Source organism: Cuculus canorus, chromosome 3 (genome assembly GCF_017976375.1).
Source record: "Cuculus canorus isolate bCucCan1 chromosome 3, bCucCan1.pri, whole genome shotgun sequence".
Taxonomy (NCBI): domain Eukaryota; kingdom Metazoa; phylum Chordata; class Aves; order Cuculiformes; family Cuculidae; genus Cuculus; species Cuculus canorus.
In genome coordinates, this window is record NC_071403.1 from 54774145 (window position 1) to 54787215 (window position 13071).

At 41.6% G+C, this 13071-nt stretch overlaps 1 protein-coding gene across 2 annotated transcripts in view; it reads left to right on the plus strand.

Annotated features, from left to right (window-relative positions):
- SLC22A3 (solute carrier family 22 member 3) overlaps positions 1-13071 on the plus strand; it is a 35970-nt gene that overhangs the window by 16882 nt on the left and 6017 nt on the right. For both annotated transcript variants that reach the window (XM_009557718.2, XM_054064027.1), the window contains exons 4-9: positions 2577-2742; positions 3491-3608; positions 8831-8928; positions 9068-9282; positions 12350-12458; positions 12702-12814. In XM_009557718.2, the coding sequence (XP_009556013.2) occupies positions 2577-2742; positions 3491-3608; positions 8831-8928; positions 9068-9282; positions 12350-12458; positions 12702-12814 (819 nt within the window). The remainder of the gene's footprint in view (positions 1-2576; positions 2743-3490; positions 3609-8830; positions 8929-9067; positions 9283-12349; positions 12459-12701; positions 12815-13071) is intronic.

Consider the following 13071-nt stretch of genomic DNA (forward strand, 5'->3'; position numbering starts at 1 on the left):
AGGACCTCTCCAGCACCTAAACAGTAGTGTTTTCTAACCTGGCAGTGTGTGCTAATTTCAGAGGTGGCCTCTGAAAATGGCAGCAAGTGCAAACTCTTTCTGATATTCATTACTGATATAGGATGAAAATGAGCATCAGTGTACATTCCTATCTGACATCACAGGATCCCATGGAGAAGGGGAGAAAGAAGTAATGCATGAGGGTAGACTGAGAAGAGTGATGTGTCCTTCAGAACATCCAGGCTCTCTTTCTGTATGCATAACCGTGATACTCAAATATGCTTGTGAGCATTTTGCCATAGGCAATGCAGTAGCAATGAAACACTTTCTGATGATGTTATCTAGGAACTTTTACAGTTGCCTGATCTATGGGCTCCAACGGAGAGGAACATAAATAATTAAGAGGTGAAGGAGTCTTATGTGTATATATAAATATTATCTTACATAGAAGATGACCAAGATAATCAAAATCTACAGAGCAAGCCCTAGATAAACCAGATACACAAACAAGGACAGAGTTAATTCAACAGATGCTCAGAGGAGTTTACTCACTGGGAGGACAGCCACTTGGATGGTTGCTCTTCATTCTTTAGCTGAGAGGCTTTGCTTAGTGCCAGTCTGGACACCAGGGTCCATATCAAGGTTATTATTTCCTGAAAAAGGAAAAGGAAAGGAAGCTTTTCTATAAATAGCATCAAAACAGAAGGGATCCAGATTCTTTGATAGGTTATAGTCATGGCCCAGAAATGAAGCCCCTCGCATAGCAAGTTGCTTTTCATGAGAAAAGGGCATTGTTGTGGCATCTTGAAAGACTGCCAGGTTCAAAAAGGGAAACTCATCTCTAGAGTATGAAATAACACAATATTGAGGAAAGCACCCTACTAGAGATGAAACATCAAATTTACATCAAATTTACTTAAAAAAAAATCAGCCATTTAGTAATCTACTGTGATAATCCAAACCACAGTTATATCATCACTGCAAAAATTTGTACCATCACTGCAATCTGTGAGGCCTGTGACAATTATTTTAAGCTCCTAGTGGAATTATTTTAAGCTCTCATTGGAATTATTTTAACTCCTAGTGAAGTGACAGTAGAATTGCAACCAGACATAAACAGTTCAAGTAAGTCCTGGGAACACTGTGGTCATATACTCACAAACATACCTGTTTAGCCCACTCAGTATCTGAAGCCTAGGAACACCTAAGTTTTCTGAGCAAAGCTGTACTGCTGAGAAGCTCAGGTCCAGTGAAAGGGCCAGAAGCTGCTTTTCCCCTTGCTTCCAAGCATGTGGCCTAACTTTAAACTAAGATCTTATCCTAAAACTTTGGTAGCAAAATGATTTCTGATATGCCATGACTTCCTTAAAATGGCCAAGTTTTAACAGACAGGAATATTTTGGCAATGTTCAGATCAGACTACCTGACTTTACAGAAAGATTCATCTTGAGGGACAGTGCATAACCACAGCCCTAAGAAAGGTGCTCAATTCTATATTGTGTCCCAGGATCACCCAACCCAACACCTTTTAAGAGGCATAGACAGATCATTGGTTTCGTTGCACCAGGAGAACATTTGCTATTAATACATCTCCCAAGCTACTGATCTGTGCTTCAGAACTACAACAGGCTGCCACAAGAATCCAGATCTTCCTGGGCCAGTGCTGAGCAGCTACCTTCAGGCAATGTTGTTGGCCTTGAGCCATGCAGATGTGATGAATAGTCAACAAAAATAGTAATGATGTCATATCTCTCTGCATTGCTAGCTGAAACAAATCCCTGTTGCTTATAAAATTGTGTTTCTTTTAGTAAAAATAATAAATAAATAAAAGGGAGGGATTTCTGTGTATTTTAAACCAAGGTAAAACCCTGTGCTTCTACTCTGAAGGCTAGGTAGTGATGGCAGTTTTGAAACAAACAAGACATACTTCTTCATGCATTGCTCATCTCAACTGTGAATCTCATGTCCATGAGATATTGCCTGAAACATGGGCTCACATGAGTTTCAGAAGTGATTAGATAAATTCACAAAATAAAAAATCCATCAAAAGACTAAAAAATTTCCAACAAAGGCTATGTTTGTTCTAGTAATTAGAACAATCTAGTAAAACAAACTTTGGACCATACCTCACCCATCAGAGCAACCAGCATAGTATGGCTAAATTCTCTATCCCATGGACGCCTTGTCCATATTACCTGCTGGACGCAGCCTCTGTCTGGAGGACCCTGTAGTCTGGGGCATGAGCCAAAACTGTGCCAGGGTAAGTGCTAACAATTTGCCACTAAGCACAATCATGACACAGTCTCAAACTCCTGTTCAGACTCTATTTAATTCATCAATTCACATGCGGTCAGAACCTCCCCTATCTGAAGAACAGTGAGTGAATTGAGGAATTGTTATCCATGCTTGCCCTGGAAAGCCTCAGTGACATGCTTAGACTGCTGGAGTCAAGATGCTGGGCTAGACAGACTTGTGATCTGAAACAGTACGATCCTTCCTTGTGTTCCTCAAATAATATTTTTCTTTCACGCTGGGTTTTGTTTTGTGTTGTTTATTTTGACTTTCTCTCTGCTCAGTGACAGAGATTGTTGGTTCTGACCAGCGGTTTGTTGGGATCGTGATTCAGATATTCTTCACCCTGGGCATTATGATTCTCCCTGGAATTGCGTACTTGGTTCCCACCTGGCAGGGGATCCAGCTGGCCATTTCACTGCCCAACTTCCTCTTCCTGCTCTACTACTGGTAACCTTGCAGTCATTGCTCTTGTCATTTTTGCTGTTCGAGAACCTTGCGATTCCTGCTGTGGTCCCAAGCTTCTAGTGGGCAAGATGTTGTATGTTAAGAAGAAGATATTTTCACGTTGTTCATTTTGATATTTTTAACTCTTTTTAGTGAACAAACATATATTACTTTCCTTTTCCTGCCCAGGGTTTGCCTTTCTTGTCAGCCGCAGGTCTTCACAAAACCCTGTTCTGCTTCTGCTTAGCCCAGAGGTTGCTGTTTATCTGGTTAACTTGACCAAAGTGGGCTTTTCTCATCAGCTGTGGGACCTGACCTTTACCTCTAACTAGGTACTTAGTTCAAGCCTTGTCACAACCCACGTGTGTTGGGCAGTACAGCTAATGAGAAAGCAAAGCACTATGCTGTGATGAACACCCATCCCAATGAAGTGTAACTATCGTATGGGCTGGATCCAAAGAAATGAAATCACCAAAGAAATGAAATCACATACCCTCTTCATGCACATTGTTTCTGTAAACATTGCCTGTTGTAAACTTTAAAGTTGTGAATCTTCTTCACCCTAGACTAGCAGATGCTGAAACACCAATCGGTAGTAGCACTGGAAAAGCAGTCCACAAAACAGTTTCTGTGTCCTAAAGACTGAAAAATCAGTGTATTGTGCATTAATACAGGCAAAAGGCAAAGGACTTTGGTTTTCTTATGATGTTAAGGGGTAAACCCCCTATTTATGACTTCTGTGTTCTTACAGGATGGTTCCTGAATCACCACGTTGGCTCCTGACACAAAGAAAGGGAGAGAAGGCATTAAAAATCATGCACAACATTGCAAAACACAATGGGAAATATCTCTCACCACATTACTCAGAGGTACTGTCATCTGTGTGAGCTAGAGGCTTTTTTCTAAACTTTTTAATTTTTGAAGGTTCTGTTACATTAAAACGCGTTCTCCTTATGTGATGGGCCACACTATCGAAATGTCACACGAGAACAATATTGTCAGCTCCGTACCTACTTTGTTACTTGCAAGAGGGTAAAAGCGAACTGGCTGGAAAGACAATGGCTGAAAAAAGATTTTCGAAAAACAATGAATCAGCGCTTTCATTTGCTCCTACTTTAAAAACTTGGGACAAATATCAGAAACTAGCCTGAGGACCAATGACATTGCACAGCAAATGACATTTTAGCTGACAGAGTGAGTGTAGACAGCAGGATCCACTTCCCCAGCTCCTTAGCTAAAACTTCCTTTTACAACTCAAGGTGAATATGATGCAGAAATTTTGAATTTAAATATAAATTTGCGTCCTTCACAATAGGGGGGAAATATGCCCCAAAGTTCAAAACAGGTGAAGAACTGTTTGAGATCACTATTTGCAAAATAGGACTATATATGTTAGAATTACTGTCCTTTGTCAAGTGGTTTTGGTGGAACTGAAAGGACTGACGCATTTAAAATTCTCCTGCCATGTCATTGCACTGTTGACCTTATTCTTGCTGAGTAGCATTGCATGGGTCTCAGACCATGTTTCCGAGTTGACAACAGATGTAGGCAAGCTAACTGATCTGTAAGGAGCAAGGTCTGGAGCCTAAATGCTGGCTATAGTAAAGTTAGTAATCTTTATTTGACCCGAGGAAAACACCTGCAAATTGCTATATGCAGCCCAGAGGTGGCATATAGAATGCAGTACAAGTATTTCAGAAAGAAATTGGGATATTCTTATTGAAAATAAATTACCTACATAAAATATATGTCTATCAGTACGCAGTAGTATCCTTTACACCTACATATATGCACATACATACACATAATTTTTACACAAATACAAATTTATCGTGTGTGACTTTTAACTAACTTTTCACTGACACTAAAGGTAAATACTTTGTGATGACAATGTTTGGAGGAGATTGATGTGTGCCATCCTGTCAGGAAGGGACATCATGATGTGTCTGCTTTATAATAGGTAGTTGGCAACCTGGGCTCCCACAGCTTGGTATCTTACCTAGGTCTTTCACATTCCTCTACTTTAGCAAGGCAGAATCTGAGAATTTAGCCCTGTCTATCAAAAAAAGTGGAGTAGCTTCACCAAAATCCCAGAATATAATTTTGGATAAAACCCAAGCAGTAATTATAGGCACTCTTCTGAAATACCAGGTAGCTGTTCTCAAATCTGTAGGATTTTACTTAATTGGTGAGAAATAGGCTTTGTATATTATTCAGCCAGCCTAAGCAGCTCTCCTTTTCAGGACCATTCCCACTATAAATACAGGGCTTGTGTGAAGTGTACACAAGAATAAGGGTGTAGCAACAGAAGTATAGAAATGGCCAGTTGAATGATATCAACATTCCATTATCTTTCCAGTTCATTAAATGTATCTTAATTGCAAATAATGACAGTCCTGGAAAGTTAAGATTCACACAACAGGTTCCATAGAGAAGCTGAACCCTAACCTATAATATGCCAATCAGGTTGTATGACTACAGACTCTGTAAAGTCAAAACTAGACCTCTCAAGAGAGATGAGTCTACTGAAATATACATTTCCACAGCCAGCTGCTTTATTCACAAACAATTTGTTCAAGTGCATATTTCTATGAACATTAGAGAGCTCAGGGAGACCGATAAAGTTTAATTATGGTGAGGGTGCTTTGTGAAGCAAAAAAGTTCTGTATAACTTCCTTGGCCAAGAAACAGGATATACCAGATGAGACTGTTGTACGTTAGTAACACAGCGTGACAGAAGGAGTTTTGATGAGCTATAACAAGCTGGGCGAGCAATTAGAGAATGATTTTTCTGACAGAAGTCAAGATATGTCTGTGATACCAGCCAAGGTTATCACCCTGAGATGTCCCACACGATGCAGAATGAGCTTTGCTAGTCACGTTGGAATAGCATCTTATGCAACTAGAGAACTGTGGACTGAAACTGGTGGGAGAGAAACAAACTGCAAATACTAAAGAGAGAGAAAAGTGTAACTCCATTTATTGTCCTTGGTTGCAGCATACATACCAGTGAGTTTCCTTCATCCTGGGCAGCATTACCCAGGGGTGAGTGTGACTTGAGACGTGTAGTGGAAAGGTTGTGAACTCCACATTCAGCCCTGCATTCCTACACCCACTTTCCCTTCTAAACATCAATATTTTCAAAGCACCACATCAGAATGGATATATGTGGTTTTGCTTGCTTTTTGTTTTAAGTGATACATATTTTTTTTTCAGAACTGTCCCTGCTTATGACCTTAAGCCTCTCACAGCTGCAGCAGATTAACCTCCACACACCCAGATTCTTGCTGGATCTGTTCCTGGAACCTTTTTAATAGACAATGTATGCCATTCTTGGTGCTGTGCCCAGAGGAGAGAGCATCTCCAGGAAGCGCATTAGTCATGGATCAAGTGTATTTCTCACATTAACTCACATCAGGATTCGTTTTCACAAAGCAACTTCGGAATTTTAGGCAAAGTCCTGCAGGTGTGAAGGGACAGGAACAAGAGTGAGGCATTATCCACCAACGCATTTTGGATAAGATTTTCCAATATGTCTGTAAAAATTTCATTGGCCTTGTCTCTTCCGTGGCCCTGGATCTATCAGGGTTGCATTTTTAATGGCATGCAGAAACCACCAATGACCTTTGTATGAAAACAGATAAACATTTGCTTCATTTGCTCTGTAAGTTATGACACTGGTACAGTACAGCTCTGTCCAGAACTCATCAAATTAATTGTAGATTATAAACTCTTTTTTTCCAGTTGCTTGTAATTATCCGAGCATGATTTTTTTCTCAAGCTATTTTTTCATTCGTTGTCTCTGTCAAAAAGCAAAACGAACTGCAATCAGCTCGGTAAGAGTTTCTTCTTGACACAACTGTGGACCAAACCCCCTCTCTCTTTATATTTATTTCTACTATACAGGCATATGTAGACACACATATTTCTAGTATAGATTAACTTACATACGTATGTATTATAGACATGCATGGATGTACTGTCCTGGGCAGAATTAAGTGTGTGCAGAAATATATGTCTATGTTATGAGAAATCTTTAAAAATTATTGTAGAAAAAATGATATGTAATTTGAAGGGACATAAATATACTATTGTAGAACTTCCTCCAGGATTTTCAGATATTGGATCTTTGGAAACAAGGGCTCATTGAATTCCTGACTGCACTCATGTGAATAGCAAAGATATCCTTGCTTTCAAAGAACAAAAAGAGACCCTTTTTTCACTTGATAAATTTGATTTTCCACTGTGATTTTTTTCTTTCATCCATTAAAAAATTGCTTAGTTATGGTTGGGGTTATTACGACTTTATTAAGATGTAAAAATATACCGTAGCAGCCCTGCTGAATTTAGCTTTAGTCCTTTGCAAAACTAAAACCATATTTACACCAAGTCACAACTGATGGTTGGCAGCCTACTCTTATAAACACAGACATGGCAGCTTTATAACCATAGTATGAGAGAGTACAAGAGCAGTGCAGAGACCCAACAATGTCTGTCTGCCCCATAAAGGGTTCTGGCATGCAGCAGATGTGACAGTGCTTTGATGAAATCTTCTGGCCCTGGTTATAGAAGGAAAGCAAGAAGGAAGTTCAAACAAATGTGGGGATTCTCCATCCGCTTACAAAGGCTTGTGTTATTCAGTTATGAAAAAGTCATGTGTAAATACATCCAGCCAAATGCCATGGAAAAATACCTGTGCTGCCCTATGATGTGAAAAAAACCCAGAGGGTGAAAACTGTGCTCAGCCCTGGATGACTTGATGAGATCCTAGGGCAATGCCTTTAGCTTTAGAATGTTCTCATCATGGATCTGCATGTCCTCGTGTGCTTCTCCATCCTTTCACACATGTCTCTACACGAGATGGAAACATTTCCTTGGGTTCCTGCATCCACAACAGCACTGGGTGCTGTGGTTGTAGAGAGGGTTTACTCTTCTCTTTGCTCTTAGGCCTCAGCTCAGGAGAGGGGCAATAACTGGGAGTTAAAGCAGCCAGGCTGCCTGAAATCCTTTTCAAAACGGTGTAGTAGGTTGAACCCATGTTTCCCTCATCTGTTTTCAGAGCTGATGGTAATCCCAGCCATGGCTGCCAGTTATTGGGCAGTCTCGTGTTTATCCCCTACCTAAAACCATCTTTGCCATCTCTTCTTTGTCTTCCTCACTTGAACATACAAAGAAAAGGGCTGCCACCAGGCTTGGACATCACAGGAAAAACTTCTGCCCACAGTTAAAAACAGCCTCCATAAATATGCCTAATCTCTTTTTGGTCCTGAGAATATTCTGGCACCACTATATTTTATGGCAATGAAGTCCAATGTGTAAACACAGGCTGAGTGAAATCCTGCCCTTTTCTGTTATTGTTAAATGTTCTAATTAGTGATATCATTGAGTGCCTTGTTATGATTTTATTAGAGGAAGCTGTGAACAGATTTACAATACTTTGTAGATAGTATGAGCACCATTAATTCATACTTTGCGGGATTTTTTTTTCTTGGGTAAAAGCCATGTTCACTACAGTGCTTATGTATTTTAAGGCCCTCTGAATTTCACCAGTTGAATGTTTTGTAGCACCCAGGTGCCTTCACAGATTTGCTCTTTCAATCCTTTTTTCTTCCTGCTATCCAGCTGTGCCACCAGACAGTTCCCAAGCCCATTGTTTGCCACTCATCCTCTCTTTGACTGTTTCCCATAGCCTGTTGCTTTGCTCTTCCTGGCGTGGTCTCATTCTCTCTGTCACCTCTGGCAGAAGGCAAATCTGCTCCCAGTGACTGTTTACTGTCTTCCAAGAAATTCCAGGTCAACCTCTCTCAGTGTACAATGAATAAATAATTTTTCCACTCTCAAGTGAAGACGGGAGATTTTTTTTCCTGATTTTTGCACTCTCATCATTAAGGAAAGCCAGCAGCCATCTCCAGTTATAAGCTGTTTCCCTTATTGGTGCACTGCTCTGGAGTGCTAAAAGCAGAAAGCTGACTTGTCAGCACATTCGCTCCCTGGACTGGAATATTGCTAAGCACCATGTTTACGTAGAAACTTGGCCTCAGTGCCTGCCAGACCCCCAACAGCTGACTCTACCGCTTGCTTTTCTCCTCAGATCACTATTAAAAATGAGGAGGTCAGCAACCTCTCCTTTCTCAACCTGGTGAGAACTCCCCAGATGAGGAGATACACACTCATCCTGATGTATGCCTGGTGAGTACCCATGTCAGTTCAGCTTGCTACCAGTGTGTGGGGGTCTTGAAGAAAAAATCTCTTGTCATTTTTATGGTCTTTCCTGCTGCTTGTAGTCATTTGTTTGCTTCTCAACTCTTTTTTTCCCTTTGCTGTTTAGGTTCACAAGTGCTCTGATCTACCAAGGGCTTGTCATGCGTCTAGGAATTGTTGGAGGAAACCTCTACCTAGACTTCTTCATATCAGGAGCTGTGGAGCTGCCTGCCGCTCTCCTAATTTTAGTGACAATTGATCGCATTGGCCGGCGCCTTCCCTTTGGAATAAGCAGCATTGTGGCGGGAATTGCATGTTTCATTACTGCCTTCTTGCCAGAAGGTAATTCTTTTCCCAAAGTCAGGCTCTTTAGGTTACTTACTTCTCTCTAATGCTCCTTAAACGACAGCTCCACAATACCGTACATAAAAGTAAAAAGTGTCTGATGATGTGAGCAGCATTGCAGTCATGGAAGAAATTTACTTGCTAATAGATTGCTCTGGAATATGTAGTGGTTGTATCTTTGATGGGTGGTGAGCAACAGCTGGGTGTAGGTTTAGAAAAACTGTATATAAAGGCTATGTAGTGGTTTTGAAGGCAAATGCAAGGAAAGAGAGACAATATGTTCCCTGATTTGAGAGACACTCAATGATGTAAGAAATCATTGATTTAGCTGAGGCAGCTTGGTGGTCTTATCATTTGCAAATAAAATTGTGCAAACCACAACACAATGTAGGGGTTGTGGCACAAAATGTGGAGATTGTAGTCCTGTCCTCACGCTCCCAGGGATTTGGACGATGTTAAGGGTCTAGAGGAAAGGTACAGCTTTCGATGAAGTCATTCTTATCTGGTTTCAAGGGCAACTAAAAGGTCTGATATTGCACACAGGCTTCCTATCTTTTATTTAAATCGTTTTCCCTCCTTTGTATTTTTCTTTATCCTGGGAAAGTGTTTGGAGGTGCTTGGAAGCTTATGTTATCATGTCAGCGTGCTTTGCCTTAGCACAGATGGAGACTAGCATTGAAAGGGCATTAAAGAAGCTCACTCTTCCTCAGGAAATATTCCTGTCAAAGTAAGGGACAGTCCTGGCCAGCCTCAGAGGTTACGGTGAGGCCCCTCTTGAAGTTACGTTGTGGGGCCATTGTTTTCCCAGAGAAGAGCCATGAGAATCCACTTCAAGAGTATGATGTGCTCATAAAACCAGGCAGGTTTGTGGTGAGAGCAAAATTAAATTCTTCAAAGAGGTACGTTGGTTCACCTCCATCTCAGTTAAGTTCTGTTTAAAGGGATTCCTCCAAAAGAACTTAAAATTAGTGCCATATGCTTAAGGATCTTCTCTGCCTTAATAGAAGTAGAAGCAACAGGAGAGGGAAATGGAGAGGGAAGATCAACAGTCTGTTCTGGTGCTGCAGTGGAGGCTCTGTGAAAGTGCCCTGGGAAGTCTGTGTTGTAATTTGTTTGCATTTATCAGCTTGACCACTGAAGCCTGTGAGGACTAACTCTGCTGTCCTGGCAGATTTTCCCCGGCAGATTTTCCCCAGCTCCACACTGCTGCGTGCCTCTCAGAAGAGCCAAGACATATCAAGCAGATACCAGCTGCCCCATGCTCCTGTGGCAGCCACCCTGACACAAGGCATGGCAATTCAGGCACAGAGAGCTTAGTCACCATCCCATCTGCTGATTTTTCCAGCGTCATACTCTACCTGTTAAAAAAGTACAAAGGATCTGCTAGCATAGCAGGTACTGGGGACTTTTAATCATATGGAGCTAAGGCTGTTTCAGGATGAGGAAACAAAGAGTGACACTGGAATTACTCCTGCAGGACTTCTGCTTCTGGCACCTTCATGTATTTTCGTTCCCACCACATGCTAAGCATGGTCCTGGGTAAGAGCACGAGCATTGTGTGGGGCTGGTTTGGCTTGAGTGAGGGGAGAAAGCATCAGCCTGGGGCCAGCAGGATGCTGCCATCAGCCTGCTCTCAGGAGTGGTAAAGTGCTGAGGGGACCTTGCCCAGGTGAGAAAAGCCTGGAGATTAGATACTCACTGATAGGACACCTGAGGTCCAAGGGTCCAAGTCCTGCTTTCAAGGAAGGTCTGTTTATACAGATGAGCAAACCTGCAGCACAGCTTGTGAGTGTTCATTCATGCTGGGGTTCTCACACAGTTTGAGTTCTCTGGCAGAGAGAGGAGGCACACAGACGTCACCCTTACCTTGTGTGTCTGATGGACTGAAGAGATGCCAAAGAGACAACATAGATTTGGTTTGTTCTTTCTACCCTTTGCTTTTCTTACAAGTGTTTGAAAACAGAACTTTTCAGGGCAAAGGCAGAGTCTCACAACATCAGATGAAATTTGATGGGGGTTTGTTTGGTTGTTTTGGAAGGGAAATAACACCAAGCATCTCATTTTTTGCTTCAGAGTAAGCTGAAATGTTTTCTTATTCTTCCTATTGAAGTTTTGAGAAAACACAATCGTTGCCAGAGCCCTCTTCAGTGGCAGAGGTCTCTTTTATGCCAGATTCAGGCCTGTTGTTTCACTTGCCTCCCCATCTATCCGGCTGTGGTTAGACCATACAGGCAACTGCCCTCTCCTAAGATCATTGCAAAAGTGCTTACTGCATTCCTTGTGATACTCCTCCAGAGGCCACTGGCTCTCCAGCGAAGGCAATCAAAGTGCTCAAAGGTTGTACATAGTAAGACGGGATGGCTCTGCCTGGTAACGGGAATGTGACCATTGCACCTTCTGCTGATATATATGGGCTCTCTGATGACATATACAGGGTAGTGGCTGGGAGCCAGAGCTCGAGTGGAGCCAGAATAGCTGGGCAGAGCCATATGCAGCATAAGGCCCCTGAGCCAGTTATGCCATGTACAAAGGCAAGGACCAGGGAAGGGAAGGGGAAGGATGGCCAGGAGCATTTCTAAGGTGCAATGGCTAGGCAAGTAATGAAGCGTAATTGGCCTACTCTAAGGAGAGTTACTTTTCTGTTGCTGCAGATGCACTTCTGGAGGTTGCTTCTTTGTGGTCAGAAGACTTTGGACAGTGACTCAATGGTGTTTCTTACAGCATAACATCCCTATGTAGAGAAATGTTCATTTCCAGAGCACAATTTGGGCATGATCGTGGAAGATTTTACATTCATTCCCCCACCAATAGCATTATGCCCCACCACAATCTTGAATCAAATGACTGGAAGTGATTTCTGGTTCTTCAAAGCAGTCTTGCATGATGCTGGAAAGCAATCAATGTCAGTATAGGTTGATATCTACAGCTGTGGCCCTTCAGTCTGATTTGCCACTAATCTATCTTTCATGTGACATAGCTTCTGCTGACAGATCCTGGGACATTCAGAAATGCTCTGCTGGAGCAGTAGAGCATGCTTCACCTGGGTTTCTTTTTGAATGAACAGATATCCCATGGCTCAAAACAACAGTTGCCACACTAGGAAGACTGGGCATCACAATGACTTTTGAAATTGTTTATCTGGTGAACACTGAACTGTACCCTACAACGCTGAGGTATGTTGAAACCCCCCAGGAATCTTTCAGCTTTTCCTTCTGCTTTTTCCTATTCTTCATTTCACCACTTTTTAGTAAAACTCTGTTTTTGCCAGAGTTTTCTGACTAAACGTCCACTACTCTATGTTATTGCATATTATGACTAGATAATTTTGGAGCTAAGTCTGTGTTCTGTTCCTTAAACTGCTGGTTCAGGTATTTGGTAGCACCTCTCATATATTTGGCACTATTTTTCTTTTGCAGAAACTTTGGTGTTTCCCTCTGCTCCAGTTTGTGTGACCTAGGTGGGATCATTGCCCCATTCCTGCTTTTCCGATTAGCAGCCGTTTGGTTGGAGCTACCTCTAATTATTTTCAGTAAGATTTGATTTAAAAAGTACTTTTGATTTAAATATCCTTGTCCTAACAGAACTTTTCATTCTTGATGAACAATTTCAGATCTGCTGTCTATCTGAATGCTCTTTCCCAAGGATGAAATTTTATTCTGAATCACATGATTTATTTTGTTCACGCATACACAGAGGGAGTATTTCAGGAAAATCTCAATGGTCTCAAGGAACACAGGTTCATCTACATGATAGAGCCCCTTGAACAAAGGCATATGTATCAAATAT